Source organism: Anolis carolinensis, chromosome 3 (genome assembly GCF_035594765.1).
Source record: "Anolis carolinensis isolate JA03-04 chromosome 3, rAnoCar3.1.pri, whole genome shotgun sequence".
NCBI classification, from domain to species: Eukaryota; Metazoa; Chordata; class Lepidosauria; order Squamata; family Dactyloidae; genus Anolis; species Anolis carolinensis.
Window position 1 is genome coordinate 268,947,778 of NC_085843.1, and position 19,203 is coordinate 268,966,980.

The 19,203-nt window shown below is 39.6% G+C and overlaps 1 protein-coding gene across 1 annotated transcript in view; it reads right to left on the minus strand.

Annotated features, from left to right (window-relative positions):
* Positions 1 to 19,203, minus strand: part of slc7a14 (solute carrier family 7 member 14) — a 68,328-nt gene that overhangs the window by 17,423 nt on the left and 31,702 nt on the right. The window contains exons 3-4 of the mRNA XM_003218136.4: positions 3,266 to 3,502; positions 2,056 to 2,273 (exon numbers count right to left, since the gene is read on the minus strand). Coding sequence (XP_003218184.1) covers positions 2,056 to 2,273; positions 3,266 to 3,502 — 455 coding nt within the window. The remainder of the gene's footprint in view (positions 1 to 2,055; positions 2,274 to 3,265; positions 3,503 to 19,203) is intronic.

Sequence of the window (19,203 nt, forward strand, 5' to 3'; positions counted from 1 at the left end):
TTTAGGAAAACCTAAGGCAGAGATTGAGGAATTTCTCCTGGAAATGGAAGATGGCAAATTTGTTAAGAGAGTCACATTAGAGCAGGCATGTTAGGAATCGTGGGAGTTGAAGTCCAAAACACCAGGAGGGCCCAAGTTTGCCCATGCCTGCATTAGAGGCATCAATGAGGCCAGGCAACAAAACAACAATAACTTGAGAATTAGCTGTTCATCCTTTGCAGACGGGATCAGAGGAACATGTGGTCCTTTTAGATATTGCTGGATTATAATGCCTATCAGTTATGACCATTGACCATACTGTTTCAGTCTGACTGGCACTGAAATCAATCGTGAAATATATAAATTAAATTATTTATTGCTATTGCGATGATAAAACAAGGGAGAACAAGTGGAAGACAAGTTTACTTTAAATGCTAGCAATGTCATACACATGACATTTCCTTATGACATATGACGTGAGTGCTGCAGTACCCCTTTCTCCTTGGAAGTACAGTAGAGTCTCACTTATCCAACATAAACAGGCCAGCAGAATGTTGGATAAGCGAAAATGCTGGATAATAAGGAGGGATTAAGGAAAAGCCTATTAAACATCAAATTACATTATGATTTTACAAATTAAGAACCAAAACAGCATGTTTTACAACAAATTGATAGAAAAAGCAGTTCAATACATGGTAACGTTATGTAGTAATTATTTATGACTTTAGCACCAAAACATTGCAATGTATGGAATGCATTGACTACAAAAACATTAACTACTAAAAGGCAAACTGTGTTGGATAATACAGAATGTTGGATAAGCGAAGGTTGGATAAGTGAGACTCTACTGTATTACAATAATTTTATATTAGAAAAATCTTTGCAGATGTACCTTTATGTTTCAATTTTCACATTCCTGCGACATGAAATTGAACTGTTGGTTAATATGGTTGGCACCTCTGTGCTTTTACTTTTGCTAAAAGCCTACATTTCTGTTTCCACGCACACAACTAAATCTGCAACCCAATGTGTAGTCACATCAGCAACTGAGCTGCACAACCAGAGTCTGACTGCCAATTTTGGCACGGATACATCACTTGAGAATGCGCAATTTCACATCCACAATACTGAACTGAATGCAAATATTTCACAATATTAAATAATGTCCATCTGCTTCCATGATGGAACTTCCACATGCATAACAAACAAACAAAACAGAATATGGGTCACTAGCCCACATTTCTCTCCTATTTATTACCTCCTCTTCTCTCTCTCTCTCTCTCTCTCTCTGTCTCTCTCTCTCTCTCTCTGTGTGTGTGTGTGTGTGTGTGTGTGTGTGTGTGTATATATATATATATATATATGAAGAAAAAAAAATTGTACAGAAATGTGCATGCTCTGGGGGTCTCCTCACAAAGAACAAATGAGGGATGTTATGCTCCATTCCTTTAAACTCCTTTTTTTTTTTTAGTTTCTATGCTTTTAGGCTAATGTTGTACACAAGGTAGGGCCATAAGGCAATGGAGGACAACTTCAAGTTTATTGTGAGATATACGTCTATTTTTACTAGAAGCAGGCAGTTGCTCAACCAGAGTACAATATAGTGCCATATGTAAGCCCAGCTGTTCATAAAAGTTAATGGGAGAGAATGAAGAATAAAGGAATAGATGCCTCTGAGCAAACACTTGGCCCAGGCTTTTGTGATCAGTAGGAGAGCTTGAATACATTTTTACAAATAGCCATCAAGAAATCTCTGATCAGTAGTCAAGCCAATGCCACAAACACTTCCACAAAATGGGATCAACTTCTAAATGTTATTCAAGGACAAGCATTATTTTGCCTAATTAGTCTCAATTAGGGAAGAGCATTGAATCATCTGAATGTACCAATGTGTTGACTCCTCCTTTGGAAGTTGTGAATAAGCAAATGGATTCAAAACCATTGTCCCAAACCATTGTCTCAAGCTTCTTAGTATCTGCTATGAGACAAGCATTGATTAATATCTTTCTTGATCTACTATGAACCAAGTAGAAATTTGCAAGGTGGTCCCATGCTACCTTGCTGTGAGATACTCACCCCTGACCATCCAAATGGCAAGAACTGCCCTTCAACCCAGTTTTCTCCATTGACATATACAAGTCCAGCAATCATGATGAAGACCCAAACAACCAGATTAATCACATTGAGGATGTTGTTGAATCCAACAGAGTTCTTCACACCCAGGGCAACAATGATTGTTACAACAACTGCAATCACCAGAGCTAGGAGGTCTGGATATGATTCTTCACCTTTACCTGCAAAAAGGAAAGGGAAAGAAAACATTCAATGGGACTTTGAACAATTTAGAAGCACAGGAACTGGCTGCCAACTTCAGAAATCCTTAGGAGCTTCCATACGAAGGATTCACTGAGGAATCTCCGTCCTTTGTTTATTCAGATTTCATGGGGGATTTTCATGATTCCGGGATGCATTCAGTCTTTGATGTACTCAAAGTAAGCCCATTGCAGTCAATGGGATGTATGTTGGTCATGGTTAACAAGTCACATTGATTTAAATGGATTTACTTATATGACCAAGTGTAGCTCAAAGATGCATGTAATTTAAATTTGAAATTGGGTCATGGTTAGGACCAACTCTAGGTGAGGAATTCCTGAACAAAGTGCCGTCTGATGGACTCCATGCCATCTAAGATGTAGTCCAACACATCTAGTGGAAATTAGGTGTGAGGAAGCTGCTCTAGGGCACTGTAGAAATCTAAAAGGTGAATGGACCAAGACACCGGCATTCTTTGGAGCACCAAAATGGGTTGTTTTTAGGTTGGGGGTCTGTGGTGGTCTCTGCCATTGTACTTTTAATCTGATATCAGCTGTCAAGGATTGTCCATATTTTACCTGAAGGGAGATACTCAGATGTTTCCTTCTTCAGGAGACATCAGTATTCATGGAAGAAAGCCATCAATGGGCTATTCAACATATTCTCATCCATCACTGGTCACTTTTGGACATACAAATCCAATGGAGACCAGCTGAATTACCTTCCATGCTGACTGGTATTATTAAAGCAAGACACATAGCACTTGAAACTCTTAACTCTCTTTGGGTTTCAACCATAATTTAGTTGTCTCTTGATGCCAAACAGGAAATGTAGGAAATGTAGAAGTTGTTATATTTCAAGTGCCAGAATCTGGCTGGGAGTAGCAATCTTTAACCCCCCCCCCCAAAGTTCTGCCTAACAGTTGCAATCTGGCATTGAGACAATCACTGCATGCATTCAAGCTCCATCTCACCCAGCCCGTTCAAGGTCCCGACGCTGTCAATCATCCAGTGGCTGATGGTGTGATTGGCCAAGGAGTCGAACATGCTGCTGAGAGCGCTGGCGCCTGCGGCTGTGCCAATGAGATATTCCAGGATGAGGTTCCACCCAATGAAAAATGCCACAAACTCTCCCACCGTGACGTAGCTGTAGGTGTAGGCAGAGCCAGTGGTCTTCGGGACCCGCACACCAAACTCAGCATAGCAGACCCCTGAACAGAGAAAAACAAGGAAAACTGTGAAACTATAGCAATGTATAGGAGCCCCGGTGGCCAAGTGTGTTAAAGCACTGAGCTGCTAAACTTGCAGACCGAAAGGTCCCAGGTTCAAATCCCGGGAGCAGAGTGAGCACCCGCTGTTAGCTCCAGCTCCTGCCAAACTAGCAGTTCGAAAACATGCCAATGTGAGTAGATCAATAGGTACCGCTTCAGCAGGAAGGTAACAGCGCTCCATGCAGTCATGCCAGCCACATGACCTTGAAGGTGTCTACGGACAACTCCGAAAAAAAAAATCCCAACAATGTACAGATCAAAACACTAATAAAAAGAATAAAAAGACTCGTCCAGAAATCTAGCAGAAGATCAACATTCTGTCATTGAAATTTGCTTTGATGATTTGTTTTTGCAATGTAACCCCCTTGAATTAACAGTACAGTTTAACAATCTTCTGTCCAAAATGTTTGAGGCCAAAAGTATTTTGGATTTCACATATGTGGAAGATTTTGGAATGCCCGTATTTGCATAAACATAAACGGTTGCATTGTAACTATGTTTTAATGTTTGATTTTATAGATTATTTAACTATGAGCCATGCCTTGAGCCAAAAGCAGAGTCAGTAATACATAAAATTATTATTATTATTATTATTATTATTATTATTATTATTATTATTATTATCATTATTATTATTATAATATAAGATATCCTGGAGGTGGAACCCAAGTTTAAACATGAAATTCACTTATGTGTCATATACATCTTGTACACATAATATTTAATTATTTTGTGGATGAAATGAATTTTGTGTACACTGATCCACCAGAAAGCAAAGATGTCACTATCTCAGTCACCCTTGTGGACAATTTTGGAGTATTCCAGAATTTTGGATAAGGGATAATGAGCCTGCATTTGCTTATAGTGATTTAAATGTTGGACTAGGGCTCTGGGATAATAGGGTGAGATGGGTGACCTTGGGCAAGTCTCATTCTCTCAATTTCAGAGGAATTTCCTCTGAATAAACGTTGCCAAAAAAACCCCCAGGTTTTCCATGAAATAACAACAATGGCATTTGTTCACATTTGTTCACATTCTTCCCTCCCGCTTTCTTTTGCTATCTCTGTTGTCTCCCTATTCTGTTTTTACTGCATGCTCTGAAAGAATAGAGGTTTGTCTTGGCTGTTTTTAAACTGATGTTACTCTGTGTACTGACTAAATTCAGACTGTGACTCCTTGACCAAGGTTTGATAGCATACACTAAATAAGAAAACTGGTAACTTTGTCCACCAAAAACAGCAGAAGAGAAAGGGGTGGAAGGAGAGGCCTTATCTTTGTATTATTCCTTTGTCCTCCCTCTGCCAACCTCTTGTCCAGAGAAAAACAGGACACAAAGTGATAAGATAATAGCAGCCCTGACACTTTCCAGTCAATTGCCAGTCAACTCTCTCTGGACTAGAGAGACTGGGTGAGCAGGTGGCAAGGAGAGCAACACGAAGGCTAGTCTCCATTGGGAACTCTTGCTAAGATGTGCGCCTTGGCATATGCCCATCAATGCCAACCCCTGATGCCAGCAATTGGCAATTATTTATCATACTGACATTCCAACTTCTTTCTATGAAACAACTCAAATGTGACAATCATGGAGATCAGGTATCCAGGTAGTGAGTGACTGCATCTAGAATTGTTTAACTTCCAAAAAGAATTATGCAATTTCAGTCTATATCTTGGGATCAAGATATTTACTTGTACTGAACATTATTCCTTTCTCAAGGTTGTCATAATACTTGCATTCAGTGGGTTGTTGTATGTCTTTTGGGCTGTGTGGCCATGTTCCAGAAGTATTCTCTCCTGACGTTTCGCCCACATCTATGGCAGGCATCCTCAGAGGCTATGTGTGCCACACAGCCTCTGAGGATGTCTGCCATAGATGTGGGTGAAACGTCAGGAGACAATACTTCTGGAACATGGCCACACAGCCCAAAAGACATACAACAACTCTGTGATCCTGGCCATGAAGGCCTTCGACAACACTTGCATTCAGTGTTAGAAATATCTTTGGGTAGATAGTAGAGTTTGGTTAGAACTTTGAAAAGCTACCTTTTTGACTATAACTCCCAGAATCCTCTAGTCATGCTGGTTGGGAGTTGTAATCCAAAACTGTAATTTCCCCAGGTTCTGGGACTGACCCATGGCTGACACCTTCTCTGGTTACTAGCTATTGATATTTGGTGATAAGATACTATTTAAATTTCTAAAGGTGCCCAGGGTTTTACTCAGCACTTACTTTGTTGAAAATAATACTTGTTCATAGAAGTATCATATTCACAAGAGAAAATGCCGGTTTCTGTGGAGAAAATGTTGAGTTTGGTGCAAAACAACTATGTGCAAATTTTACAGAGATTAAGTCTCAATTTGTGAACTTTCTTGTAGTGGGAAGAACATTGCTAAAATTACTCATTGCTTTTTTTCAAGTAGAAAATTAGTGAGGAAATACATCTTTGCTGGAAATCATCAAAAGTATAGTTTTTCTGTTTGGGAGCTTTAACAACACTTGGTTTAGAACTTTGAAGGATCTATATGGAATAGTAATACAATATTCATTTTCAAGGGATCACTGTAATTGGCCTTTCTGAACAACCCCTCTCCAGGTCGATAATAGTAGATTTGTTGCTTATTCAAAGCTGTTTCTTCTCCTCTGTTTCTAACAGGAATGTTGTTTTTAAAGTTGATGGCAGCAATACCAGTCTAGACTGCCAATAATACCACGTAAAAGAAGAGTACGTGCTCACAAATGTTGTTTTCTTCTGGAGTTTTAAAAAACAGGTATGACAGACATTGAGAGCATGCCAATTCAGTGATTTTCCAAGGACACAAATTGGACTATTTTTCTGGTTGACATTTTCTGATTGCATTTCTAGCACAGTAAATTCTGAAAGTGTATGCTAGGACACACTCATCCTGCCATGAGATAACTTCTGCCATGGTGTAGAAAATTACTTAAATAATTCAAGGCTTTCATGAAACTACAGAAGATCCACTGATACATGAGCCTGGCTATAAATGCATCTCAACAGAAGAGGCAGCGAAAAGAATTTTGGCCAGAGAACTGCAGTCCTTTTCAGAGAGCATTTCGGTGGCTTCCTGCCAGAGCTGGGGTGGCATTAAAGTAAGGGGTAGACCCACACAATTATTTCTGTTTCATATTTGCACACGCGCATGCACATTCTCTCTTCATATGAACCTTTGTTGTTTGTTTTTTGTGCCTTCAAGTTGACTCCAATTTCTAGCATATCATAGGATTTTCTTGGCAAGATTCATTCAGAGGAGGTTCCTCTGAGCCTGAGAGAGTGTGACTTGCCCAGAATCACCCTTTGGGTTTCCATGGCTGGGAGGGGATTCAAATGATGGTCTCCTGAGACACAATTTCAATGTTCAAACTACTACAACATGCTGACCCAACACACCATTTATTCATTCACACAACTATCTTCATACACAACACCCTCAATTTATCCACATCTCCAGGGGTGGCCTGTGAATCTGCTTGAACCCTTATCCCAGACTTAAAAGGAGCTATCCAAAGTTACTAACCTTATTACCAAACTGGTTCAACACCTTGGGTTGTTTGTAATAAAACTCTGAGTGGATGTATTGTCAAAGGCTTTCCTAGCTGGGATCACAGGGTTGTTGTATGTTTTCCGGGCTGTATGGCCATGTTCCAGAAGTATTCTTTCCTGACATTTCTCCCACATCTATGGCAGATATTCTCAGAGGTTGTGCGGTATGTAATTGGCCTTTCTACCTCACAACCTCTAAGGATGCTTGCCATAGATGTGGGCGAAATGTCAGGAGAGAATACTTCTGAAACATGGCCATACAGCCTGGAAAACATACAACCCACTGAGTGGATGCATTGTCACACTGCTATGGAAAACCCTGGCTACCCTAACACTTATTCCCCCTTCTGTCTCACAGAGTCTCTTTCCTGAAAAAGTCTCCATGATAGGGATATGAAGAGTGACAGTGGCAATACTCTCATGAAGAAATGAACAAGCAGAAGTATCTTCCATGGTTGCTCACCATGTCCCTGAAAAAGCTGCAAACATGCAAATAAAGGCTGGCAAACAACTTCTAAAGGGTATGGTAAGCAGCAGTGGTGGCATCCTCACAAATGAATGAAAGAACAAGCAGGAGTGCCCACCTTCACCTCTAATTGCCACATCTTGATTTTTTCACAATTTGATGTGTTGCTGTTTCCTATTTTGCATCTATTGTTGGTTAAATCTGCAGATATGAAGTGGTCCACTGTATATCCTTAGGTATGCAGTTATGCTTGATTTCCAGTGTATGATTCAATGTGTTGTCGAAGGCTTTCATGGTTCAATGTTCACTTGAGCATGCAACGGACCTTTCCTTTTGGAAACCACAGCAGCGTGAGCAAGTGCCAAAGGGATGCCCCATTCCAAATCCAGAAGTTGCTGATGGCTTCTATGTCAGTGGATGATTTCAGGTTTCAAGCTGAACTATAATAAATATATCTCACAGGATGAAACATGTCTCCCAAACAAGTCCAGCACTTTGGACAACTCCTTTACAGCTAGTATTAAAAGCAGGAATGGCTTCACTCCCCAACTGACATGGAAGCCACCAGGTGCCATTCACTTGCCTGCAACATCACCAAAACATATCTTTGCCCAACATCCTGTAGCTGACAAGCCCAAGTGTAAATACATTATACATGTGTGTATGCATTTTTCTGGTCATTCTAGAGGTTGGTATTCTCTTCCTCCATACTCAAAACCCCCGAAATGGAGGGTTTCCATTCACTGTTGTGATAATTGCCCCACATAGCCATACTATTGTTGTGGGGGGATTGGAGAAACATCTGGTTTTGTCTCCATAGCTAGATGTGGACTGATGAGATAGATATTCATTGAAACATCAGTAGGACTCAGCAGAACTTGGAAAATGTCCTTGTTCTGCATCTAGCTGAGGAAATCCTCAGACTATTCTCTTTTTTTCTTCCAGCTTCCACCAGCAACAGAATGGTCATGGGAGGAAGCATCACAATGTAATGGTGTTGACAGGGACTCACTGTGCATACAGATCTCTTCGTCATGTAAGTCTCAACCTCTGTGTCTTCACTTACATTTGAGTACTCATGTTTTCATGTCACTTTATATTAACAATTTAAAAAGAATGCGCGTGTGGAACTTATGGATTAGTGAGTAGCAATGATTACTTCTCCAAACATTTGTGATTCCCTATTCATTCTCCCCCAGCATTTTCAGCTGCAATATATTTGCATTTAATATGAACAAAAGAATGCTTTCTCTGCTCCCTAAGAAATGGTCTTTGTAAGTCCTTTAGCTCCCTCAAACTACTTTTTCTGGAACTGTCCCTAGAAAAGTATTCTGTGCACTTTTCTTTTCTATCGGGATTTGGTTACGTGACCCCCCCCCCCCCCGATACCAAAATTAATGGACCCTCAATTTACATTAGATACAATGGCATAGTAAAATGACATCCCTTATGCAAAATGGCAAAATCGAAGCATTTTTTTGACATTTTTTGGAATATTGGTTGAATCCCTCAATACATAATTTGTGGTTATAGAGGGATGACTGTATCAAAGACACCTTGTCAATTACACAAGTTCTGAATCTGTAACTAGTCTGACATCTCTAGAGGGTGATTGATTCCACTGCAGCTGTTTTATCTTACCTCTGTTTTTGTGATAAAGCTTCTGGATGTGCAAAACTGCACACGCACACACACATATGCTGGTGATATAAATACTTTCATTATTGAAGGTCTTGTATATTTCATGCATTTTTAAATGTGCTCAGATAATAAAAGCTTTCAAAGGGATATTTGAGACTTCAATTTCTATTACACATCTCAGAGATGTGGAAGAAAGAAAGAAAAATACGCCCCACCCCACAAGCAACCCTCCAATAGTTGACTTGGATATAAAGTCATTTCATCAAAGCTGATTAAAATTGCATGTAAGCTGCAAATGCAAGAGACCAGTGGGAAAGTACATGCCTGAAAGATTTATGAAACAGATGCCGGCATGAAGACAGGTATTCTGTTCCAGATTTTGACTTGAAAAATTGTAGTGGTGTTGGCTGCTAACTGCACAGACAGGTGAGGTATGAAGAAAGACTCTCCTTGACATGCATAATAATAGCCTACCCAGAGAAATATAAATAATATATGACAAGCTGGCTAGAATTCCCATGATAATTTTCAGATGAACTACTTGCATCAGTTCCTTATATACAAACGACACGCAGAATCCAAAGAGGGCAATGTTTGCCTGCTTGTTGTGCTCTCTGCCATGTCAGTGGGGCAATGAATAGCCTCAGGTTTAGGATAGCTTGAAAGGAGCTGTCTGAGGTCCTGAACTTCTTTGGAGGCTAGGGTTAGCACCTTGGATAGCTCTTGTAAAACCTAGAGTAAAGCTTGGAATGGATTCACTGTTTCAGTGGCATGGGAGACACCATGCCAAATATTGTACAGTGGCTGTTGTTGCTGTTGTTGTCTGCCTACAAGTCATTCTTGACCTATGGCGACCCCCATGATGAAGCAATCATAGGGTTTTCTAGGGCAGAGAGTGTGTGATTTGCTGGGTCAGCAGCTACTCATTTCCCTTTCCTGTGGCATTTCCCTTAACTATACTCCAAGATGCTCATGTAGAAGAGGAGGAACTGGTCTCCACAGGAAGAGAGAGTGAGCTGAAAGGCTCTTGTGCTCTGACTATTATTTCATAAGCTCATTTGGATATCAGCTGTGGTACTCTCTTCATTTATAATAAGTGGGAAATACCAGCTGAATGCCATTATGATCAGCACGCTGGGAGTATGCACGGCTCCTTAAAATGTATAATTGGACTTATCTCTGCCCCAAGGGACCAACAATAAAAAAAACTGGGAAATTACAAAGGAAGGGAAGACAGGTGACAGAAGGGGAAAACAAAGGAAGAATCTGCATTTCTTTTAATTAGACAAAACAATTGCCATGAGGTGGGCCATACACTTCTGTGGTCCTTGGAATCTTTCCCAATTGTGTCTATGTGTAGCACATGTAGGTGCAAAGGAAGAAGGAAAAGAACCCTAGAAGCTCTCATGAATTGTTCTTCTGCAAGTCATGATGTCCTGTCTTCCTTTAATGAAAAACAAGAAAAGAACAAAAAACAGACCACTTCTTGTTTTAATAAAGACTAATTGAGAAAATTGTTGGGATACAACATTAATGGTTCATGGGGAAGACTGATTTCCAAGCCTATTAAAATTGTCTGTCCTTATAAGTGCTTTTAGAAGATGTTTCCAGTATGTCTGTTGGCATGCACAAGATAGGATGGCATCCCCTGGATGACTTTAAATGACAGTTGAAATATTGCCTCATGGGACCAGAAGAAATTGACAGGAACAAGAGTATAGATGCTAAGGCCACACTGGGCAGAGTTATAGCAAAAGGATCCAGGCTGAAGTCAGCTCTTGGCACGGAGGAAGGAAAAAGACCAAATTTTTTCTATTTGATGCCTACTGTCCACATTTAGAATTCTGGAAAGTGATTGGCTATGCCAAAGGTGAGGAATTTTTGGCCATCCAGGGTTTTTTTTTGGATGTCAGCTCTCTGAATTTCTAGTAATTATAGCCAATGATAAGGGACTGTGGGAGTTGTAGTACCAAATATCAAAAATATTTTTGTATTTTGAACTCAGTTTGCAGCAACTGAAGTAAGCTGTGGATGAAGGAGGGAAATGGAAAGGGATAAGAGAAACCGGGATGTTTTGAAGAAAGTGGGATGGCAGAGGATTAACTGGGGTTATTTCGACCAAATCAGGACAGTTGGGAGATTTGTTTCACTGTCCAAGACTTTAAAATACTCATTCATTGACTGCAGATACCAGTATTCCTTAGTATGGAACCATGGCAGTGAAAGTGGAATCATAGTAATGTTTAATGTATAATACATGTAATGTAATGTAATGTATAATGCAAAAGGCCCCCTGGGTTATATGCACCAGAGTCACAGATAGCAGCTTTTGAGATCATTTAACTGCAATTTGAAAATGTTTGCTTACTTTCCTTCTTAATTTTCTTTCTCCAGGTATGTCATGTTACATATATGATAGCTCCCAGAATTCCCAGCTAGCATAGACACTGACGGAAATTATAGTCCAAAAAAGCTGATTTTTCAAAGCTCTGGATTTTTTGTTGTTAGTCTTTGCTAGAGCAGACCCATTGAATCAATGGGATATATCAATGTATTGACTCCCCATTCAACAATTAATTGAATGTATCTACTTAAATTGGGACTAACCAAGAGAACGCCAACTTATGACCTTTAAAAATATGTCACTGTGATTGGAAAGGGAACAAAACAGTTATTTTCCTCCCATTAAAAATTTTATACACCATGAAAGAACTATTTTGCTCCCATTCCAATGATGGTGACATAATGTTAAAAGTTTGTGAAGTTACATAGCTAAGGTAACATCTTGCAAAATTTTCCTGAGCTACTATCCCAATGCCTTTGTCTTAGTAAAAGACAGGAAAATTCATTTTGGGTTCTCTTGGATGAACCCAGGTTGATTTCCCCCCCTCCAACTCCTTTTCCCTTTATAAAACAACACAGATCTAATGCATCCCTGATGCCTTGAGGCTAGACATATCTGCCAGAAATCCAATTATTTTGCATCTAAGTCAATTTGTGTATGTGACAAGAATACAGTACTAGCTTACTGGACTATTAAATATTCTCAGAGGCAGAGAAGTTCTGCTGGAGATAATATTTTTTAATGACCCGAGCTTCTAGCAAGAGGACCTAACGTGGCACCATGACATTTCTTTGAATTAGGATTAGATTTGCCCAATTTGGCATAATTGTAGTTTTAGAAAATCAAAATCAAATAGTCCTGTGAAACAGCTGGTTGGTAATGGATATATGACAATTTACATCTCCTTCCCGCACTGCCTCAGCTCTCAAGTAACCTAGCAATATCTTCGCTGGTATGACATTGTTCTTGATAATATGTTTCAGGAACAAACAAACACAGCTGAATACTTGGGGCTTTCGTAGGACTGCCTACAACATTCTATTTATAACTTCAAAAATATTCTTTGATTCCTTGAAGCACGTGGGACATCAGACACATCTTTCTCACATCAACACTGATCCAGAAGTTACTGTTTATTTAGTCTTGGAGAAATTGCAGTATTGTCTTCATAATACTTTAAAATCTCACAAGATTCCTATGCACATGGAGATTAACCTTCTGTTAGTGAGATGTACAAACCTAAGTCCAACATATGACTATGTACAATGCGTCTTCTTTATAGTTGCATTCTCTTGCTTCCACCACTTTGAGGAAAGCACCCCCTACCCACTGAGCTCACTCTTTTGCTATGATATTTCCTCTCCATGGCCATTCAGTGGCTGGTGAAGAACCAAGAGCATCAGAGATGCTTCTGGCAATGTCTTCTTACCAAACTGAAAGACAATTACATCCTCTGCTGAGACTTCCAGAAGACCCCCATGGATCTCAATGGATGATGCTATGAGCAGGATTTGAACCTTGGTTTCTTTAGTCCAACACACAAATCGCAATAGCTAATTGAGATACACTCTACAATATAGGATTTTAGCTAGCAACCACAACTTGTCAAAGTCATTTTGCAAGTGAACATGATGGAACAAGAATGACAAACTTTGTCTTCTATCATGGTTGTTGTGCACCTTCAAGTAATTTCTGAACTCATGGAGATACTAAGGTGACCCTTTCAAAAGGTTTTCTATAACAACACAATGGAAACCATACCACCCTTCATGTAGTCTGGCTGTGCTATTAGGAAGAGTGAGGTTAACATCTCAGATGGCAGATCTCAGGTGTCTCTATGGAATCTTAGTAGATCACAAGCTGAACATGAGTCAACAATGTGATGTGGCAGCTAAAATAACCAATGCAATTCTAGGCTTTTTTTCATGTCAGGAGAGACTTGAAAAACCAGAAGTCTCTTCTGGTGTGAGAGAATTGGCCGTCTGCAAGGACGTTTCCCAGGGGATGCTCTGATGTTTTGATGTTTTGACCATCCTTGTGGGAAGCTTCTCTCATGTCCCCGCATGGAGTTGGAGCCGACAGAGGGAACTCATCCGTGCTCTCCCCGGGTTGAATCTGAACCGGCAACCTTCAGGTCAGCAACCCAACCTTCAAGTCATCAGTCCTGCCAGCACAAGGGTTTAACCCATTGTGCCACTTGGGGCTCCATTCTAGGCTGTATCAACAGGAGTTTAGTGTTTAGATTGGGAAAATAATAGTACTATTCTATTCCGCTTTGGTTAGACCTTACCTGGAATACTGTGTCCAATTCAAGAAGGAACATGACCAGAGAAGGGTGACCAAAATTATCAAGCCCTGTGAGGAATGGTTTGGGGAACTGTGTATATATAACCTGAAGACGAATAGGTCAAGAAGGGACAATATAGCCATGTTTAAATATGTGAAAGGATACTGAAGACGAACCAGGTTTGTTTTCTATTGCTCTAGAAACTAGGACAGAGCAGTAGATCCAAACCAGAAGAGATTCTACCTGAATATTAGGAAAGAATTTGTGATGGTGACAACTATTTGGCTATGGAATCCATTGCCTTGGATTGTGGTGGAGTCTCCTTCTTTGAAGGCTGTTAAACTGAAACTGGATGTCCATGTGTTGGAAGTGTTTTGATTGTGTATTTCTTCATGGCAGGGGATTGGACATGTTGGTGGACAGAGTGGACACCTTAAAGTGCCAGAGTTATATCACTTACCCTGCTTTGCTAGTGCTCTCTACATCTCAATATCTGCCACCTGAAATGGCTGCTTCTCGGTGTCTAATGATACACTCAGCCCTACTAGCAGTTCTTGAAAATGGGACCCTGAGAACTGAGCCCAAGTGCTGTTTATATCCCAGATGTCCATGGGAGATGCTGCCAAAAGGTTAAGCAGAAGGTGAAACAAAAGATTGGGTTACATCTCTTTTGTAATTTTGTAGCTCCAGCCTCCCTTTCGCTTTCCAAGAATGTGTTGCTGTTATAAATAACAAAAACTCAAGAATGATCAAAAAGGGAGAAATGGCTGTGGAGACTATAAAAATATATCGGGATGTTTTTCCTTGCGGGTATGAAAGCAAATCAAGATGAAAGAAGAAAAGGAACAATCAACACTTCAAACTTGCAATAATCTTAAAATTTTAAAACATAGCCCCCCGTGGAGAAGATACAATATCTTGAATCATTTTGTATATTGCTTTAGATTATAGTGCGGTCATGTTGTTTGTACCAAAGCCATTTCTGAATGGAAAACTACCAAGGTCAGTCTGGTTAGAATATATGTGTTTCATAAACATAAGGGATGTGATATAGCTCCAGAGCAGACCACATCCTCTGCATATAGATGATCCCAGGTTCTGTCTCCAAAATCTCCAAGTATATCAGCAAAGGATTGTGTTTGAAACCCACAGGGAGCTGTTTCCAATTCTTGTAGATGGTATTCAGAATTCAATTTATGTTTCTCATTAAATTGTAAGAAAAAACGCAACCCATACTGATAAGAACCCTGTAAAAGTAACTTATTGAATTGGCCACTGCCTTGAATTGCTTTTAAAGAGAGAACCTTGGGATTGAAGGACGCAATAAGACTTGAAAAATTCTTGTTTGTGTGACTCTGAAATTGCCTTAAAAAGTAATTTTTAAAAAATGATTAGAAAACACGGCTTGTGGCACCAGGTAGGTGATTTCATTCCCACTTGTTGTGCTAGTTTTCAGATGTAATTGTGTTATACCCATGTTACCCCACTTCTCACAAAAGTAACTGGCTGGTGGCTCTCATATCATTGAGATGGTGAATTTGGTTTGAGCTTTAACATCAACTTTAAAGGACTAGTGCTGAGCCTACATTTGGGGAAACAGGACTCAGCACCTGTGATAGGACCTTTAAAGTCTGCTTAGAGGAAAGATCTGTTTTTGTAAACACAAATTCAGCTGAAACGTTTTATGGTATTGCATTTCCAATTAATGTTTCACATATTGATTAAATGCATTAAAAATGATCTTGTGGTGTAGTGCATTGAATGTTGGACTGCAGTTCTAGAGACCAGAGTACAAAGCCCTGCTCAGCCATAGAAATGCACTCAGTGAACTTGAGCAAGTCATATTCTCTTAATCTCAGAAGAAAGCAAAAGCTTCTGAACAAATCTTGCCAAGAAAGCTTCATGATAGGCTTGCCTTAGGGTTGCCATAAATTGGAAACAAAAACAAAAAAAAGGCACACAACAACACTTCACAATTAATATTTCACATACTGTTTCAATACATCAAAAACTCAAAAGCCTCTTTTCAAGGGCTTGGCTTGGAACATTTTGTCTGTGTGCTACCATTGAACTGTAAAGGACAATTGCTGGGAATAAACAGACTCACGTGGAAAGCACAGACCAATTTATACCCTTGGCTAAATACAACCAAGGAAAGCAGGACTCAGTGACATCTGTTTTACACTTCATTACTTCTTTCTTCTGTTTTCAGGTACTGAACTAGCCCAGTACAGCCAGTCTCCAAGTTACGGACAAGATTTAGGTTTGGTCTTAAGTTGAATTTGCTTGTAAGTCAGAACAGGCACATTATTTAATTGCAACTCCATCCAAATGCATATATTTCTTTGCTTTGAACAGCATAGGGAAGGGTTAACACCCTTGTGTTGTTTGTTTTGCTATTTGTGCCCCTGTTCAGAAGATTTCACCTCACTTTCTGTCCCTATGATAATAGGGTTTTGAAAATTTTGGTTTGTTGTGGAAACAATTATTTTTTTATCATGTCAGAAGTGACTTGAGAACATACTCCAAGTCGCTTCTGGTGTGAGAGAATTGGCTGTCTACAGAGACATTGCCCAGGGGACACCCAGATGTGTTACCATCCTGCTGGGAGGCTTCTCTCATGTCCCTGCAAGCTAGAGCTGACAGAAGGGATTGGAACTGGCAACCTTCAGGTCAGCAACCTAACCTTCAGGTCAGCAGTCCAGCCGGCACACTGTGGCTCACACGGATTGGTGATAAAGCTTCAGTTGATACACCTTTCCCCCATGATAACTTTTTCAGGAGTGAATTTCTCTTCTAAGGGATAGATTTTTCTGACTTCCTGTTGTCTCAACCCCATTCTTAACTATGAGTCATTTGCAAGTCAGATGTTTGTAACTTGGGGACTGCCTGTATACTGTTTCTAGAGGTGTAAATGTCTTCATCCTCCCTTTTTTTTGTTTCTTACATCTGGTATTTGGAAAATTATGATCACTGTGCATGGTAGTTCCACTGAACTATCAAAGCTATTATTGACACAACAACATTGTATGACACAGCAAACAAGATAGATATGCTGGATTATTATTATTATTATTATTATTATTATTATTATTATTATTATTACATTACTTTATTTCTATCCCACCTTTCTCTCCACAGGGACTCAAGGCAGATAACCATCATATGGCACAACCTAATAAAAGTTTAAAATAAGACAACGCTAATACAGATAGAAACATCCTTTCTCTCTCAAAACTCCCATTATCCTCCCTTTGGTCTACCAACGTGTTATCAATGGAGAATGGACCAAAATACAGTTTGTATTGCATTACTAGGCCAATTGCATGAACTCAGAACATAAGTGGGTTTTTGCTGGATCAGGTTAAATAAGATCTGGCATATCTAATACAGCTTTCTGCTTATGGAAGCCCAAATCTTGGTTAGTCTTAACTAATCAAGTCCACTGAATCAACTGATGAATATATATATGTGTGTGTGTGTGTGTGTGTGTGTGTACACAAATTTCACTGATTCAGTGTGTTTGCTTCAGTTAAGACAAATATTTAGGATCCATACTACAGTGTCCAACCAACTGCCTTGAGGAAGCCCTATAGCAGGATATGCAACATCTCTACTTTCTCCTTTGCATCACTGGTGCATAAACACATGGAATTTCTGATAGTGGAAGTGATGTGCAGTCATTCAGAGTAGAAGCTGAAGCTAGCCCTAATCTTCTTTTGAACTGTCCATGCAGACTGCCATTAGTGGATGAGACTTGGGAATGCATTTACACTATCAAATTAATGCAGTCGGACACCACCTTAACTATCCCTTTGGAAGAGAAGGCTAAAGACCTTGTAAAACTACAGCTTCCATGATTTGATAACATTGGGCCATTTGACAGTGGAAAAGGCTGGGGATTGCAGGATGCATCTTTGGGCCCTTTCAGACAGGCCCTATATCCCAGGATCTGACCCCAGGTTTTCTGTTTACCCCAAATTATCTGGCAGTGGGGACTCATATAATCCAGTTTAAAGCTGAAAATCTGGGATCGGATCCTGGAATATAGGGCCTGTCAGGAAGGGCCCCTAGTTATGTTATTGATATTTAATGTATATAGAGGTACATTAAATGAAGGCCAAAACATGCTTTTAGAACCTCATGTAGCCATCTCCCTAGATCAGTGGTTCTCCACCTGTGGATCCCCAGGTGTTTTGGCCTTCAACTCCCAGAAATCCTAACAGCTGGTAAACTGGCTGGGATTTCTGGGAGTTGTAGGCCAAAACACCTGGAGACCCACAAGTTGAGAACCACTTCTTTAGATCCTATTTTTTCCTTGAGCTTGACATTTTATATGAAATATTTCATAAATTATGAAGCCCCCAGAAGTTTCCTTTAATATAGAGCTCTTGTGGAGATGTTTGTTGACAAATGCAGCTTCATAACAGTGCAAGATTATATTGATCTCATCACTTCCGTCATTACATAATACTTATTTAATTTGCTAAATGACTACAGTGAGTCAGAAAAGAGATACAGAATACTTACATAATTAGACTCAGTTCAGTTTGGAAGTGACCACGGGGTCCAATTTATTTATTACATTTCTTGGGTCATTGCTATTTAATTGGGACTCTAATAACATCTCTCAAAAAGCACTTTAAATATCAGCATCATTGTTAATGGCAAATGCCAAAATTGTTTTAATGGGGAGAATGTACCAGCAACGTCTGACATGTAGATGAACCAGTGTTTGCTGTTGTGTTGCCTTCAAATCATTTCCCAATTATGGCAACTTTAAGGCAAACCAGCCATTCGTTTAGATAACCTGCAAAGATTAATCAAGTAAGCGGGTGTATCTACGTTGTAAAATTAATACAGTTTGAGACCACTTTAACTGCCGTAGCTCAATACTGTGGAATTATGGGAATTGTACATGTCCATTATCTTTAACTTTCTTTGTCAAATAGAACTGGCGCCTTGCCAAACTACAAATCTCAGGATTCCATAGCATTGATCCAAGTAGTTAAAGTGGTGTCAAACTGCATTTATTCTACACTGTAGATGCCCTCAAGGAAGGAAGCAGTGAACACCGTGTAAATATGAATGTTAAGAATACAGCAGAGTCTCACTTATCCAACATAAACGGGCCGGCAGAACGTTGGATAAGCGAATATGTTGGATAATAAGGAGGGATTAAGGAAAAGCCTATTACACATCAAATTAGGTTATGATTTTACAAATTAAGCACCAAAACATCATGTTTAACAACAAATTTGACAGAAAAAGTAGTTCAATATGCAGTAATGCTATGTAGTAATTACTGTATTTACGAATTTAGCACCAAAATATCACAATGTA